Source organism: Balaenoptera ricei, chromosome 18 (genome assembly GCF_028023285.1).
Source record: "Balaenoptera ricei isolate mBalRic1 chromosome 18, mBalRic1.hap2, whole genome shotgun sequence".
NCBI classification, from domain to species: Eukaryota; Metazoa; Chordata; class Mammalia; order Artiodactyla; family Balaenopteridae; genus Balaenoptera; species Balaenoptera ricei.
In genome coordinates, this window is record NC_082656.1 from 83,430,533 (window position 1) to 83,444,938 (window position 14,406).

A 14,406-nucleotide genomic window follows, 5' to 3' on the forward strand; every position below is an offset into this window, starting at 1 on the left:
AACAGGACGGGGTAGCTCTGCATCAGGAGAGCCCGGGGCGCATCACCGAGCGGGGGTGTGTCCTCACCGACGACGCGGAGGGGAAGCGGGGCTCCTGCCAAGAACGCGGTTCAGCCCTGGTCGCCGAGGTGCCCACGTCAGAAAGAACAAAGCAGCTGGGAAAACACGCTACACGAGCCTTCGAAGGAAACCAAGAGGATGCGCGGGGAGAGGGCACCGTGCGGGTTCTCGTCAGGGGCCCCTTAACAGGAGGGAAGCCCGGGGTGCGGGCTGCCGGCGGAGGGAGGGAGAGAGACAGACAGACAGAGACACAGAGACAGAGACAGAGAGTCAGAGACTGAGACGGACAGAGGCAGAGCGCCCACAGGCGGGGCCCGTGCTGACACGCTCGGTGAGGGGGGATGAGTTTGCTGTCCCCTCGGACGGAGGTCAGAGTGTCTACCCCCTCGTGGCGCTGAGCGAGGCTCTTCCCGAGCGTCCCCCAGGCCCGCTTCCCCGTGGCACTTGGTGCCCCAGGAGGGCTGCTCTCACCGGGAGGTGGTGGGCTCCCCAGCCCTTCACAGGAGCCCCGCTGGCCCGGCCCGGTGGGCGCCCGCCCCCGGGCAGGGGGCCGCTGCCCCGCTCTGTTCGGGTTACCCCCCCAAAGGGAGCCTCTGCGCCCGGCTTGTCCAAGACAGCCCCACCGCGCTGTGCCGCCTCATCTGCTCTGCTTTCCTTGACGGCGAGACGTGCCCCTGTGTCTCCCCGCCCCCGCGGTCCAGGCCCGGTTCCCGGGGGACGGCTCCCGACCCCCGACCTCCGACCTCCGACCTCCTCCCCAGGAGCCGCCCCAGCTCCGTCCCTCTCGGCCTCGGCCTTTCATTTCTCTGTCTTCCCCTCTCTTCGCCTTAAACAGAAAAAGACAGGACTGAAGCCTCTATTTAGGACACTGAATTATCCGGTAAAATATCCAATAAACCCGCTGTCCTCCGCGGGCCGCCTTTCTCTGCGGGGGTCGGTTTCCCGTCGCGCCGCGCGCCGAGCCGGGCGGGGCCTCTGGCCGCGGGCTGAGCATGGCCGGCAGCGGGCCGCTCGCCCTCCTCGCCCTCCTCGCCCTCCTCGCCCTCCTCGCCCTCCTGGCCCCGCGCGGCGCCCAGCCCGCAGGTAGGCGCCACCTTGGGCATCCTCTCTGACTCAGGCTTGCGGGTGGGTGGGTCGGGGGCTTTTGCTGGGAGCCGAGGGCCCCCGGCGGGACCAGCATGATCTGAGCCCAGCTCCCGATCTCTTCGCCGTTCGTGACAAGTATGTTGGAAGTGACCGTGTCCCTCGGGGTCCCCGGGGGCCCAGGTGGAGCCGGCCGCCGGGTCCGGGGCTCAGGACTGGGTAGGGCACGGCTTCTGGGGGAGCCGGGAGGGCACCCCAGCCCCTCCATGCCCCCCGCCCGCGGGCCCCTCCCCGTCCTCAACCTTCCTTCGCATTCAGACCCAAACCAGCGGCCGCAGATGGGGGGCCCTGGAGCCCTGCCGCCCGCGCGGCCAATGCGCCCCGCGCCCCCCGCCCCCCGCACCCAACCGTCGGCCAAGGTCAGGTCGCCAGGAGCTCAAAACACACCAGATTGCAGAGGTTTAGCACAGAAATCAGAATGCAAACTCAAATTAATAGTTTTTTTAACAACTGTTGTGTGTTGAAACAAGTATTTTGGATCTATTGGGTTAAATAAGTATATTAATAAAATGATCATAACCTCTTTCCTTCGATGTCCTAAATGTCCTGGGACACTCGTGACCGCAGGGCCTGCATCCACTTCTCTCGGCTGCGCTGCCCACCTCAGCCAAGGCTCCAGCCACCGCCCCCCTCCCTCCCTCCCTCCACGCAGCAGACAGGGAGACAGGGTGACGTCAGCTACCTCTTACAGTCAGTCGAACCTTTAGAATAAAACCCAAAGCTCGGAATGAGGCCTCAGTAAGAGACCCCCCCCCCGCCCCGCCCCCGGCAGCACACAGCTCACAACCGCGTACAACTGTGCACAATCGTGTACGACGTAAACAGCTGAAGCAGCCTAACAAAACAAGGACTCGTGAAACCCTGTCCTCGAGGGGCCATAGATCAGATACCCAGAAAAACCCTCCCGGTAACACTGAAAGCAGAGTAAATATTTTATCCCATGTTTGCTACATGCCTCTGCCTGGCACAAGGGAAAAGACCAACGGGAGCAAAAGAATGAACGAGGCAGTGGAGCACGCCCACCACCCTTGGCTCCCCTGGGAACCCGGGACCTCGCAGCCCCAGGCGCAGAGCCTACACGGCCCGAGGGGACCCAGGAGGAGACCCCACCCCAGCTCAGACCATGCTTGGCACCACGTGGAGGAAAGAGACAAGCTCCCCGGCGGGACACTGGTGCTCGGTGGAGAAAGAGAAACCTCTCCGGAGAAGCAGTCACTGCAGTCGGCCCAGGGGTCTGCGGCGACTGCTTGTGACTGCAGTGACACCCCAACAATCCAGTGTCACGTCGGGGGGAGACATGGGTCCTCGTTGCCTCGGGCTCCCTTCTCAACCTGGGGCCTCTCATGGTAAAAGAAAAACCCAAACACGCAAGGAAACAAGACAACCAGAAACTTGCAGGAAAAAGAGTAGAATCAGACTCACAAAAACCTTGATACCCAGACACAGAACACAGGAGATGTGATACAGATACGACAAGAAAACAGGAGGGCTTCCCTGGTGGTGCAGTGGTTGAGAATCTGCCTGCCAATGCAGGGGACACGGGTTCGAGCCCTGGTCTGGGAAGATCCCACATGCTGCGGAACAACTAGGCCTGTGAGCCACAACTACTGAGCCTGCGCGTCTGGAGCCTGTGCTCCACAATAAGAGAGGCCGCGACAGTGAGAGGCCCACGCATCGCGATGAAGAGTGGCCCCCACTCGCCGCAACTAGAGAAAGCCCTCGCACAGAAACGAAGACCCGACACAGCCAAAAATAAATTAATTAATTAATTAAAAAAAGAAAAAAAAAGTAATTCTTAAAAAAAAAAAAAAAGAAAACAGGAGACATTAAAATGCCCAAACAGATGTGAAAAAGAATCAAACAGAACTTCTGAAATGGAAAAAATATTCATTGGAATTTTAAAATCCATTCAATAAATGAATCAACACAAAGCATTCGGGGAAAAGATTCTCCTTTACAGCAGAATGCCGATTAGTAAGTGCAGAAGGAAGGAGGGGTGTAAAGTCACTCTTCTGCAATTAAAATGGTAATAACTGATTCAGGAAAAACTACTTCATTGACGCTGAAAACACTCGGCTAAAGACTGTTGGGGGACAGGGCATTCCTATCCCAAAACATCTTCCTCACAGTGGAGAAATCTGTGGACACCATCTATGCAGTGTCCCCCAAACTTCATGTTCACCCAGAACCTCAGAATGTGACCTTAGTTGCAAATAGGGTCTTTGCAGGTGTATTAATTAAGAAGAGATCATCCTCAGTTAGGGTGGGCCCTAAATCCAATGACCGGTGTCCTTATGAGGAGGCTCTACTCAGTCCTCCCCGCCGTGATCCTCATCCTCATATTCCAGAATGACACTTAGAGCTCCAGCCATCACATCTGTGTCCCAGGTAGCAGGATGGAGGGAGGGACAAAGAAACGGCCAAGGGCCACGCCAGTTGTCTTTTTCAAGAAGGTTCCCAGGAACCTGCTGCCTAGCCCTTCTGTTTGCATCTTGGTGGCCAGCGCTCAGCCATGCGGCCACCCTTAGCACCAGGGGAGTCTGTCTGCGCAGCCGTGTGCCCAGCTAGAAATCGGGGGCTCTTGTCCTGGCAGAGGACTGCCCAGGGGGCAGCCTCTCAAGCCCGGTGTCCAGTCTCCACCCCTTCCTCGCGGGCTCCCCCCCTCCTGTTCTAAGCTCACTCCTACTCACCTGGCTGCACGTAAGGGGCCTGGGGCCCAACGTCGTGGTGAGCAGGAGGTAAACTTCTTGCCGGGTCTGAGGGTCAACCGCTGGGTCTGCCCCTCCCAGCACCGCAGAGCCTGGCCCTCAGGACACGGGAGTTCTTGGGTTGCCCACCCACGCTGAGGCGCCTACACGCCTGTCTTGCTCTGCAGTGTTTCTTCCCACCTCAAAAGCAAATGAAGTTCTGGTGAGATGGAAACGAGCCAGGTCCTACCTTTTGGAAGAGCTCTTTGAGGGAAATTTAGAAAAGGAATGTTACGAAGAAATCTGTGTCTATGAGGAAGCAAGAGAAGTATTTGAAAATGACGCATCCACTGTATGTATCCCCCCTGCCACAAACTCACACGCTTTCTGATTATTCCGCTGCCTTAGAGGACGTATTTTCTCAAAGAGACTAAACTAAATTAATTAACCTATTTACTTACCTGGGAGGTTGATCTAATCTTAATTGTACAGATGAGGAAACAGACACACAGAAGTGAAATCACTTTCCCCAGCCAGTTAGTGGGGCACCCGGGATGGCAGCTCAGTCCCACCACCTAAGCTCTTTCTTCAGATTAAGCAAATTAGCACATTGAGTGGCCGGACTCCTCACAGAGGTCATGCAGCTTGACAGGACTCTGACAGAATTTAGTATTTTTAATAGAGATGTAATTGTTTCAGTGTATCAGCAACGCAGAGATCCTCCCTAGGATGCCCACATGGTAAGACTATCTCTCATAATCTATAACCTGGATTACAAGCGACAACACATACACTCTAAATAATACAACTGAGACCTTGCCATTCTCAATTACTCATAAGCTTATCAATCAGGAGGCAGAAGGGCTGAATATTTGTGTGTAAATATTTCAGAATAGTACAATATGTAATAAAGACTTCCCAGTTTTACATATTAAAGCAGCAATATTTAAAGGTGATTGTGAACAAAATGTTGACCCGTTTCTCTAATATATTTTTAAAGTATTTTAAAATCATAATTTCTTAAATGCCCATGTATAAGAAAATGAAATAGACCATCTTTAATCAAACTAAGAGAAATTAAAACTTCCTGGTAAAGTTGTGCTTGAGTTGTTAGAAGTCCGAGTATGATTTGGCGAGATGCAATTACTTATATGTTTACCCTCCAGGCCTTAAGTCTGAGTAATTCTCCTAATTTTAGGTACCGCCACCCCAAACTAACATCCCCCCGCATACACACTTTAAAATTTTTAATCCTTGTTGACTTGGTTTATAAAAACAGAAAAAGTGATGTGAATTTTTTACATCTGCATCAGGCACTCTGCAGAGCGGGGCCACGGAGACAGGCCCGGGAGGGGAAAGGGCCACGGGAGGCCGTGGTGTTTGTGCCATGTCTTAGACTGTTTTCCCTTCCTCAAATGGGTCACTGTAAATAAATACTGAATGGGACATGGGACATGGGTGTATTAAAGATGATATTAAGTAGATGTAAAGAATTTTACATTCTTTGTTTCAACCAGTATTTTCCTATGAAGTGAATAAAATCAACATTTTCTTATTTTCAAGCCCAGCCACAGGAGAAAACATGGAAAAACAGATGTCCCATTTGTAACACTTTTATGTTTCTCTTGTACAGGATGAATTTTGGAAGACGTATCTGGGTAAGTGTCTCCTCCACCTACTCCAGGATTCTTTCCTCTTCTCCTCCCTTTAAGGTCAGGGGAGGCAGTTGGCTCACGAGGGCTGCTAACTTGAGGCCAGTGGATTCCAGATTTCGAGCCTTGGGCTCCTGGGACCCCTGACCCAAAGGAAGGGCCTGGCACTGCCTGAGGACGAGGACGAGGACGAGGGTGGGAAAGGCCCCGGGGTCCCGCCGGGATCAGGGGGAAGCTGGAGCGGCCTCCCGGGCTCCCTTGGGCCTCGTGCTGAAGGGTCAGACCCGGTTGAGGAAGGCGAGGCTTGGGCGATGCTGGGCGTCCCTGCGGGGACCACGGTGACAGGGGAGCTCGAGGAGGCGCCGGCGCTGGTCACGCGGCCGCCCAGCAAGGAAAGGGGGTCTTGGAGGGACGTCGGAGGGTGTTACCCGCAGGGTGTCCTCACGTCCCTATCGGCAGGCGGCTCCCCGTGCGTCTCCCAGCCCTGCCTCAACAACGGGTCCTGCCAGGACAGCATCCGCGGCTACACCTGCACCTGCGCCCCGGGCTACGAAGGCCGGGACTGCGCCTTCGGTGAGCCCCCCGGCCTCCGCCCCGCCCCGCCCCCCCCGGCCTCATGCCCCGCCCCGCCCCCTCCTGCCCCGCCCCCGGCCTCCGCCCCGCCCCCCCGGCCTCATGCCCCGCCCCCGCCCCCTCCTGCCCCGCCCCCGGCCTCCGCCCCGCCCCCACCCCGGCCGCACCGAGCCCCGCCCCGGGGATGAGCAGGAGGAGGCCCGTGGGAACCCGGTTTTCCGCCGGGAATCACACCTTGTGAACGGCCCCCTGTTTCCCCCATGGGGTCCCCTCTTCTTCCTCCCAGCCCCCCGCCCCGTCCAGACCATTCACGATCTACTCTCCGCTCTCCCGGGGCCCGGCTGACCCCGCTGGGGGTGATGGGCCTGGGGGGCCAGCCTATGAGGGGGCCGCACCAGGCTCTCTGGGTCGTGGGTGCGTGACCCGGCCTGCAGCTTCATCAGCTGATGTCCCTTCAACATTGTGAGACTGTATCGGTGGGGGGTGGGCGGCGCCAATTCCCGTCAGTGGTCGTTGGTGCGGCAGTGAACTCGCTTAACGCCCCCGAGGGTCACCGCGGAGCCCGTTTCCGGGACGAACGTTACGTCCAGCCTGGGTCCCTGGCTGAGCGCCCCGCCCAGTGCTGTGTGGACGCCCCAAGCGCAACTCGAGCCAAAGCAGGGCTTCCGGCTTCATCCCGCACGTGTCCCCTCCCCCGTCCCAATGCCCACCCGGAAGAAGCCCCTTAAAGGGAGCGGCTGCTGCGGCGGGAAGTGAGCCCACGGCCGGGAAACACGGATCCTGGCGAGGGACTTGCAGACCCGGCCCCGCAACCGAGCCGCTGCTCTGAGGACGCAGCCCTGACTGCTCCACACCCCTTCCTGACGCGGGAGTCCAAACGCTCCCCTGGCGACGCTGGGAATGAAAAGCCAGAGTCCCGGTGCGCAAGGAGATTTCAGAATGGCGATTTCCAGGGTAACATGTCCGGTTTTCCCTTTTTCCCTTTTCAGCTAAAAATGAATGTCACCCTTTGAGGACGGATGGGTGTCAGCACTTCTGCCACCCGGGGCCGGGGTCTTACACGTGCAGCTGTGCGAAGGGGCATAAGCTGGGCCAGGACCGCAGATCCTGCATCCCCCACGGTGAGTGCCCCGCCCCGGGCCTCCTCCTGCAGGGACCTCTGACAGGCCACCTCCTCCTCCGTGGCTGGGCGGGGGGGTCTCCTCCTCCGTGGCTGGGCGGGGGGTTCTCCTCCTCCGTGGCTGGGCGGGGGGGGTCTCCTTCTCCGTGGCTGGGCGGGGGGGGTCTCCTCCTCCGTGACTGGGCGGGGGGCGATTCTCCTCCTCTGTGGTTGGGCGGGGGGTTCTCCTCCTCCGTGAGTGGGCGGGGGGGGTCTCCTTCTCCGTGGCTGGGCGGGGGGTTCTCCTCCTCCGTGACTGGGCGGGGGGGTTCTCCTCCTCTGTGGTTGGGCGGGGGGTTCTCCTCCTCCGTGAGTGGGCGGGGGGCTCTCCTCCTCTGTGACTGGGCCGGGGGGCTCTCCTCCTCTGTGACTGGGCCGGGGGTTCCCAGTCCCCTTCTGGGCTTGCCCGGGGCCTCCGCGGTCTTCTGAGAGCAGGTCGTTTAATCTCACCTGCTCTGTGTCTACACGAATTATCTCAACCTAGTGGGCATCCAGGAATAGGCTGAAGGGTCAGCGCCACGGATAAACCCGACGTCTGCCCTGGGAGGCACTGACTTTTCTTTTCCTGTGGCCACATGAAGACAGGTGTGCGTGCGGAGCCCTCAGCTCTGAGTGCCTTCTGACGTCACAGGGATGCGAGCAGGACCTTCCGACTTTCCCGTGGCAGGTAACAGAAACATTTTATGAACGTGTTTTAATCTTTTGTTACAAATTTCATCCTATTTGTCATCTCCACCGTCTTTGATTTAGGTGAACTACTTAACAATATCAACATCACACTTCAAAGCACTTTCTCATTCTGAACTTACAGCTTCAGTGTCTTCATTATTTGCACCAAATAAAAACAGAGTTTTATTTACAGCTATCCAAGGCCTTTCTTGGAGTCCAAAAACCGTTTCCAATGTCACTGCTCTCGGAAGATAAGCATCCTGGCAGCGCTCGGGTGGACATGGTGGGTCCAGAGCCAGAGCAAGGCCTGGGCCCTGCTCACAAGCAGCTGGCCGGAGTCCAGCTCCACTGCCATGTTCAGGAAACTTCTCTTCTTTGGCACTATTTCTGTTATTTTCCTGTTTCTCCCTTGCCTGGTTTGGAAGCCAAACATTCTGTTCATCCAGTGACAACTCTTGCCACTGAAACGTTCGTATCTAACTTAGCAATACCTGAAGTTATTATGTTTACCCTTCTCCCAAATTATTTCAAGCACCTCCCACTAGGCTCATCTGCTATTTTGACCAATATTTTCTTTTCTTGCTTTTTTAGTAACTCCACAAAATAAGTATTATTTTTAATCATACCGCCAACATGGGTTTGGATTTACCTACGTTTTGCATTTTCCTTGCATCCCAGGCCCCTAATGCAGATCATCCCCTTCTGCCTCGTCTGTCCTTTAGAACAGCCCTGTCAATAGAAACACAATATCGGCCACAGACGTAACTTAAATTTTCTAGTAGCCACGTGCATAAAAGTAAAAACAGGTGAAATTAATTTTGATAGTGTGTTTTACTTACCTCAGTACATCTAAATATTATCTCAACATGTAATGAATAGTAAAAAATGAGAGACAGTCACATTTTCTCTTTCTACTAAGTCTTTGCCCTCTGGGGTGTACAGCCTTTTACTCTTGGAGCACATCCTGGCTTGGACCAGTCAATCTCAAGTGCCCAGTAACCACAGCGACCACCATGGTCGACAGAGAGCTTTCCAGGGCCCTTTGGTGAAGGGGCCGCCTCAGCCCCGCGTGCGTGCGCGTGTGCGCATGCGCAGAACGCGTCTACTTCGCCCTGCTGCTCGCAGGCAGGCGGAGCCGGGCAGAAGCGTCCGGCTGCTGGGTGGAGGCCCGGCCAGACGGCGGACACAGCTCAGTGACCAGCGGACCCGAAAGGACCGAGGGAGGGGACATCAAGTGAGAGGCGGGGTGGGGGTGGGGATCTGTCCCCAGCGGGACCGTACCTTTGCTGTCTGTCCTCCTGAGCGTCCGTCCATCTTCCAAGTGTCCGTCAGTCACCGTCACCCCTCCCCGCCCCTCCCCTCCGTGCGCTGAGGCGGCCTCAGCAGTGGGTGGGCTGGGCTGGGCTGCGCTGGCTGGAGGGGTGTGCGCCCATATTCTTAACCACGACACTATACTGCCCCGAATCCTGCAAACTGGCACCAACTCTTTATTGTCTGTTTGGTTTTTAAAGGTAAAACTAACAAATTCCGAAGGAGAAGACTTCTGTGGAGGTGTTCTAATACAGGACAATTTTGTACTGACAACAGCAAAATGTTCACTCTTGTACAGAAACATTAGTGTGAAAACAAGTAAGTATTTTATCATTCTTTTTAATAAAAAAATTTATTTATTTATTTATCTTTTAATTTTTGGCTGCGTTGGGTCTTCGTTGCTGCGTGCAGGCTTTCTCTAGTTGCGGCGAGCAAGGGCTACTCTTCGTTGCAGTGCGCGGCCTTCTCATTGCGGTGGCCTCTCTCGTTGCGGAGCACGGGCTCTAGGCGCACGGGCTTTAGTAGTTGTGGCACGTGGGCTCAGTAGTTGTGGCTCGTGGGCTCTAGAGCGCAGGCTCAGTAGTTGTGGCGCACGGGCTTAGTTGCTCCACGGCATGTTGGGATCTTCCCGGGCCAGGGCTCGAACCCGTGTCCCTTGCATTGGCAGGCAGATTCTCAACCACTGCGCCACCAGGGAAGCCCTATCATTCATTTTTATAAGATCACGTTGGAAGTAAAAACTATCCTATGTAGAAATAAAAATTTTAATCTAGAATTTTTGCTTCTAATGCAGTACAGACTGAGCTTATCTTCCTACTAGTGAGATCACTCATAAAGTCATAAAGCAACGGGGATACCTAGTGGAACTCTGGGCACAGCAAGCAGACAAATGCGGAATATTTAGTCTAAGGAGGAAATCACAGCTGATGAAACTGTCACTTAACTTGACACCGACATGGAGCAGTTCAGATCCCCGTCCGCCCGGGGCCTGGGCTGTGCTGTGAACTGCTCCACAGTGATTCCCAGGACCCGCAAATCCACGCTCCATCCCCAGACATTTTTCAGTCAACAGAACGTCAGCCTAGAAAATGACATCTGAAAAGCCAAGCTCTGATTGGCTTGGAGAGGTTCCTCCTAATTTCTTCCTAGTCTTCCGACCGGTTCAGCAACCCGCACTGCGCTCCGCGCCCGCGCCCCCGCCCCCGCGAACACCTCGCTGGGTTTCCTAGAGGAGAGTGTGGGAGAGGCCCCTCCGTGGGGTAGCCCCTGTCCCCTGCGCGCACGAGCCGGGCGGCGGGGCGCACGGAGTCACCTTGACCCCCGGCCTCCTTCCAGGTTCCCGCTGCCGGGCGCGCGAGGCCCCGCCGGCGGTGGAGGTGAAGGGCGTCCACGTGCACACGAGATTCGAGGCGGACACGGGGGACAATGACGTGGCCCTGCTGGAGCTGGCGCGGCCCGTGCGCTGCCCCGACGCCGGGCGGCCCGTCTGCACTGCCGAGGCCGACTTCGCCGAGCGCGTGCTCCTCCCGCGGCCGGGCGTGCTGGGCGGCTGGACCCTCCGCGGCCCCGAGCTGGAGCCCGCGCGGCTGCCGGTCACGCACGTGGAGCCCGGAGAGTGCGGCCGGGCCCTCAACGCCACGGTGACCACGCGGACGGGCTGCGAGCGGGGCGCGGCGGCGGCCGGGGCGGCGCGGTGGGCGGCGGGCGGCGCGGTGGCCCGGGAGCACCGCGGCGCCTGGTTCCTCACCGGCCTCCTGGGCGCCGCGCCCCCCGAGGGCCCCGGGCCGCTCCTGCTCATCAAGGTCCCCAGGTACGCGCTCTGGCTCCGGCGAGTCACGCAGCGGCCGAGCTCCGCCAGCTGGAGAGGCGACCACGGTCACGGACGCGACAGGGAGCCGGTGCTGGGGTGACAGCGCCCCCAGCCCCTCCCCCGGGACCCCTCGTCTGAGCAGAGCCCCGGAGAGGAGGGGGGAGGGGCGCGCGTCCAGCAATAAAAGCAGAGCTGCCGGCACCGCACGGCGCTTTCCTGAAACGCCAGGGAACAGGGGGCTTCAGTCCAACTGCGGTCGCGGGGGCGGCGGCGTCACAGCGACCTCCCCGCCTGCCCCGGGAGGGCGGAAGGGGCGGGGAGCGCGAGGGGCTGGACGGCAAACCGCGGGCCTCTGCGCGGGCCCGACCCCGGGGCGGGAGCCGCGGAGCGGCTGGGCCGAAGGGCCGCAGCCCCACGAGGAGGGCGGCGCAGGGACCGCGCGGCGAGCCCCGCGGCCCCGTGACGCCGCCGCCTCCCCCCGCGCAGACGGACCGCGAGTCCAGCCCGAACCGCGCTTCCCGCAGACCCGACCCGGGGGGCGCGTGGGTGCACATCACGTCTATTTCCCCGTTAATTTCTAAGCCGGAGGTGCCCAGTTCCCCCGAGGGAGGGAAGGGCTCTCACGGCTGACAGCTCCGCGGCCGCCACGGCGGGGCCCGAAGGCAGCTCCCGCCAAAGGCACAGGCGGGGGCGGGCTCCTTCCTGACCCGCTGCTGGGGAGCGGAGGATTGTTTTAAGGGGTTAAAACAGTGACTTATACACCCTCCTCACTGGAAAACGGAGTTTAAACACAATTCAGATTTTTAAGTAACAATTCTTAAACTTACACAATGCTTGTTTCATTTCTGATATTATACTTCAATAAGAAGTATAAGAGTTAGCCTTTTTTTGGCCAATCTGCAGATGCACTGGCCCATTTCTTTGAAAGGACCTTGGCAAAAATAAATATGTGAATCTGACACAAACTAACGGACAGGGCAGTGGAGGAACAGGAGTGGACTTTGAAGTCTTACTGAAGTGTGGCTGTGTTATCTTCAAACTGCCATAAGGTCATCAGGCCACTGCTCTGAATGGCTACCAAGGATTTAAAATCCAGCGGATGAGCGCTGCAACTTCTACATAAATAATTCTGTAAAGATACCTGCAATCTCGCTGATGGCATTAATTTGCCCTACAAATCTAGATTTGCTAGAGTAGAAACCCTACCTGGAAATTATGACAAACACACACAGCACAGGCAGAGGTAAGAATCTCCCTACAGCATTTATGGGCTCTATAAAAACAAGGACCACTGCAGAGAAAGATACAGGCCTGCAACGCAGCTGAGACACAGAGGGCCATGCGAAAGGAAAACTGCTCTAGTCACGTGTATAACTTAATAAATGGTTAGAAACCACACGAGGTAAGCACATCAAAACAATAAAACTCAAGAAAAGGGAACTTGATTAGATGGCCACACCCATTCACGCTGGGGTACAGACCGGCTGCTTCCACATTTGGGGGCGGTGCGAACAACCATGCCAGGCCTGTGTTCACACAGGCCTCCAGACCAGTGGGAACGCAGGATGCTCGCGCCCGAGGTTCTGTTTCTTTCATTGCCAAGTACGACCTCGTGTTGTGGTTCACGGTCAGTCCCTGATTTTCGGTGTCACAATCAACCTACTGTTCAAGAAAATACCTGAGAGTGCTGAAAATGCCCAGCTTTCTACGCTATGAAATCCAGGCACGCTCCCAGAAGTCCAGTGCTCACCCCGCAGCGAGGACGCAGCTCTCGTCCGTGAGGCCGTGCCTGGCCCCGCGGAGCAGCGATGCTGTGACAGCAGTGCCCCGGGAAACACGGACTGTCTCCCCATCGCCGTCTCCGCCTCCCCCAGGCCACGCCCTCCTGCTCAGGGAACTGGTGGGGGGAGGCGGCTGGGGGCCTGACACCCACGGCAGGCCGTCCCCGTGCCCAAATCTGGACGTGCCCAGGGCGGAGGGCACACTGTTGGCTTGAAGCCCAGCTCACAGGAGTGGATCCAGCTCAACCTCTTCTTTGGGGCCCTTGCTCTCGGAATGCGGCTCCATCCCACTGGAGAGGCCCACGTGGAGCCCGGCTGAGCGCCAGTCAGAGCCCCGGGCCGATGCCCTTCAGGGTGGGTCACTCGTGCAGCCCGGGAGAGCCCTGCAGAGGAGCCACGCGGAGCACACTGCACACTCCTGAGCCAAGCGGGACAGTCGGGCTGGCAGCCGGAGCAGCTGACGCGGGGGGCCAGACGGGAGGCCTCGGCGGGGTGTGTGTGTGTGTGTGTGTGTGTGTGTGTGCGCCTCCACGTCCCACAGGCGGGACAGTCGGGCTGGCAGCCGGAGCAGCTGACGCGGGGGGCCAGACGGGAGGCCTCGGCGGGGTGTGTGTGTGTGTGTGTGTGTGTGTGTGTGTGTGTGTGTGCGTCTCCACGTCCCACAGGCGGGACAGTCGGGCTGGCAGCCGGAGCAGCTGACGCGGGGGGCCAGATGGGAGGCCTCGGCGGGGTGTGTGTGTGTGTGTGTGTGTGTGTGTGTGTGTGTGTGTCTCCACGTCCCACAGGCGGGACAGTCGGGCTGGCAGCCGGAGCAGCTGACGCAGGGGGCCAGACGGGAGGCCTCGGCGGGGTGTGTGTGTGTGTGTGTGTGTGTGTGTGTGTCTCCACGTCCCACAAGCGGGACAGTCGGGCTGGCAGCCGGAGCAGCTGACGCGGGGGGCCAGACGGGAGGCCTCGGCGGGGTGTGTGTGTGTGTGTGTGTGTGTGTGTGTGTGTGTGTGTCTCCACGTCCCACAGTGGCTCTTCTCCGCGCAAAGGGCACAAGCAGCCTCCAGGTCTGGTGCCTTTGCAGCGATGAGCAACTATAGCCCATGACATTTCCTTCTTTAGTAAGTTTTGCACAGACAGAGGAAATACGCATACTCTGAAAAAACAGCTATAACACCTGGAAAATTTAAATCAAAGTAAATTCAGCTTGTAAAAAGAAGCATTCAGTTAACCCAGCATTTTGATCACACAAAATGTTCAAATTTAACATAAAAATAGACATATCCCAGAAGATATGGTAAAGAATACGCCTTTTTGTATAAATTCAGATCGAATACGCCTTTTTGTATAAATTCAGATCGAATACACTTTTGTATAAATTCAGATCACCTTTTTTTATAGAAAGAGTTAAAAGATGCCTTCACGAACAACACTCATGAGAAGTAAACAGTAGCTGCCTCGGAGACCGTGACCCTCGCGTGAGTGTCACCAGCACCCCAGGGCCAGCGGAGACGGCTGCGCTGAGAAGGGGATTCCAGGCCTTTGTGAGGTGCATATTCGTCAGCTGTGATGT

General features: G+C 57.4%; 1 protein-coding gene across 1 annotated transcript; it reads left to right on the top strand.

Moving 5' to 3' along the window:
• On the top strand, positions 1-11,286 carry PROZ (protein Z, vitamin K dependent plasma glycoprotein). Its single transcript, XM_059902951.1, has 8 exons — positions 1-1,143; positions 4,079-4,242; positions 5,524-5,548; positions 6,002-6,115; positions 7,105-7,236; positions 7,856-7,941; positions 9,455-9,572; positions 10,590-11,286. Exons 1-8 carry the CDS (start codon positions 1,053-1,055, stop codon positions 11,162-11,164), a joined length of 1,305 nt encoding a protein of 434 aa, XP_059758934.1. The 5' UTR covers positions 1-1,052; the 3' UTR covers positions 11,165-11,286.
• Positions 11,287-14,406: the final 3,120 nt, after the last annotated feature.

Bases quoted from the DNA above. Each gene is read 5' to 3' on its own strand.
- PROZ (XM_059902951.1), top strand. From the start codon at position 1,053: ATGGCCGGCAGCGGGCCGCTCGCCCTCCTCGCCCTCCTCGCCCTCCTC. The intron at 1,144-4,078 runs GTAGGCGCCACC...CTTGCTCTGCAG, and splicing joins GCGCGGCGCCCAGCCCGCAG to TGTTTCTTCCCACCTCAAAA. The intron at 9,573-10,589 runs GTAAGTATTTTA...GCCTCCTTCCAG, and splicing joins AAACATTAGTGTGAAAACAA to GTTCCCGCTGCCGGGCGCGC.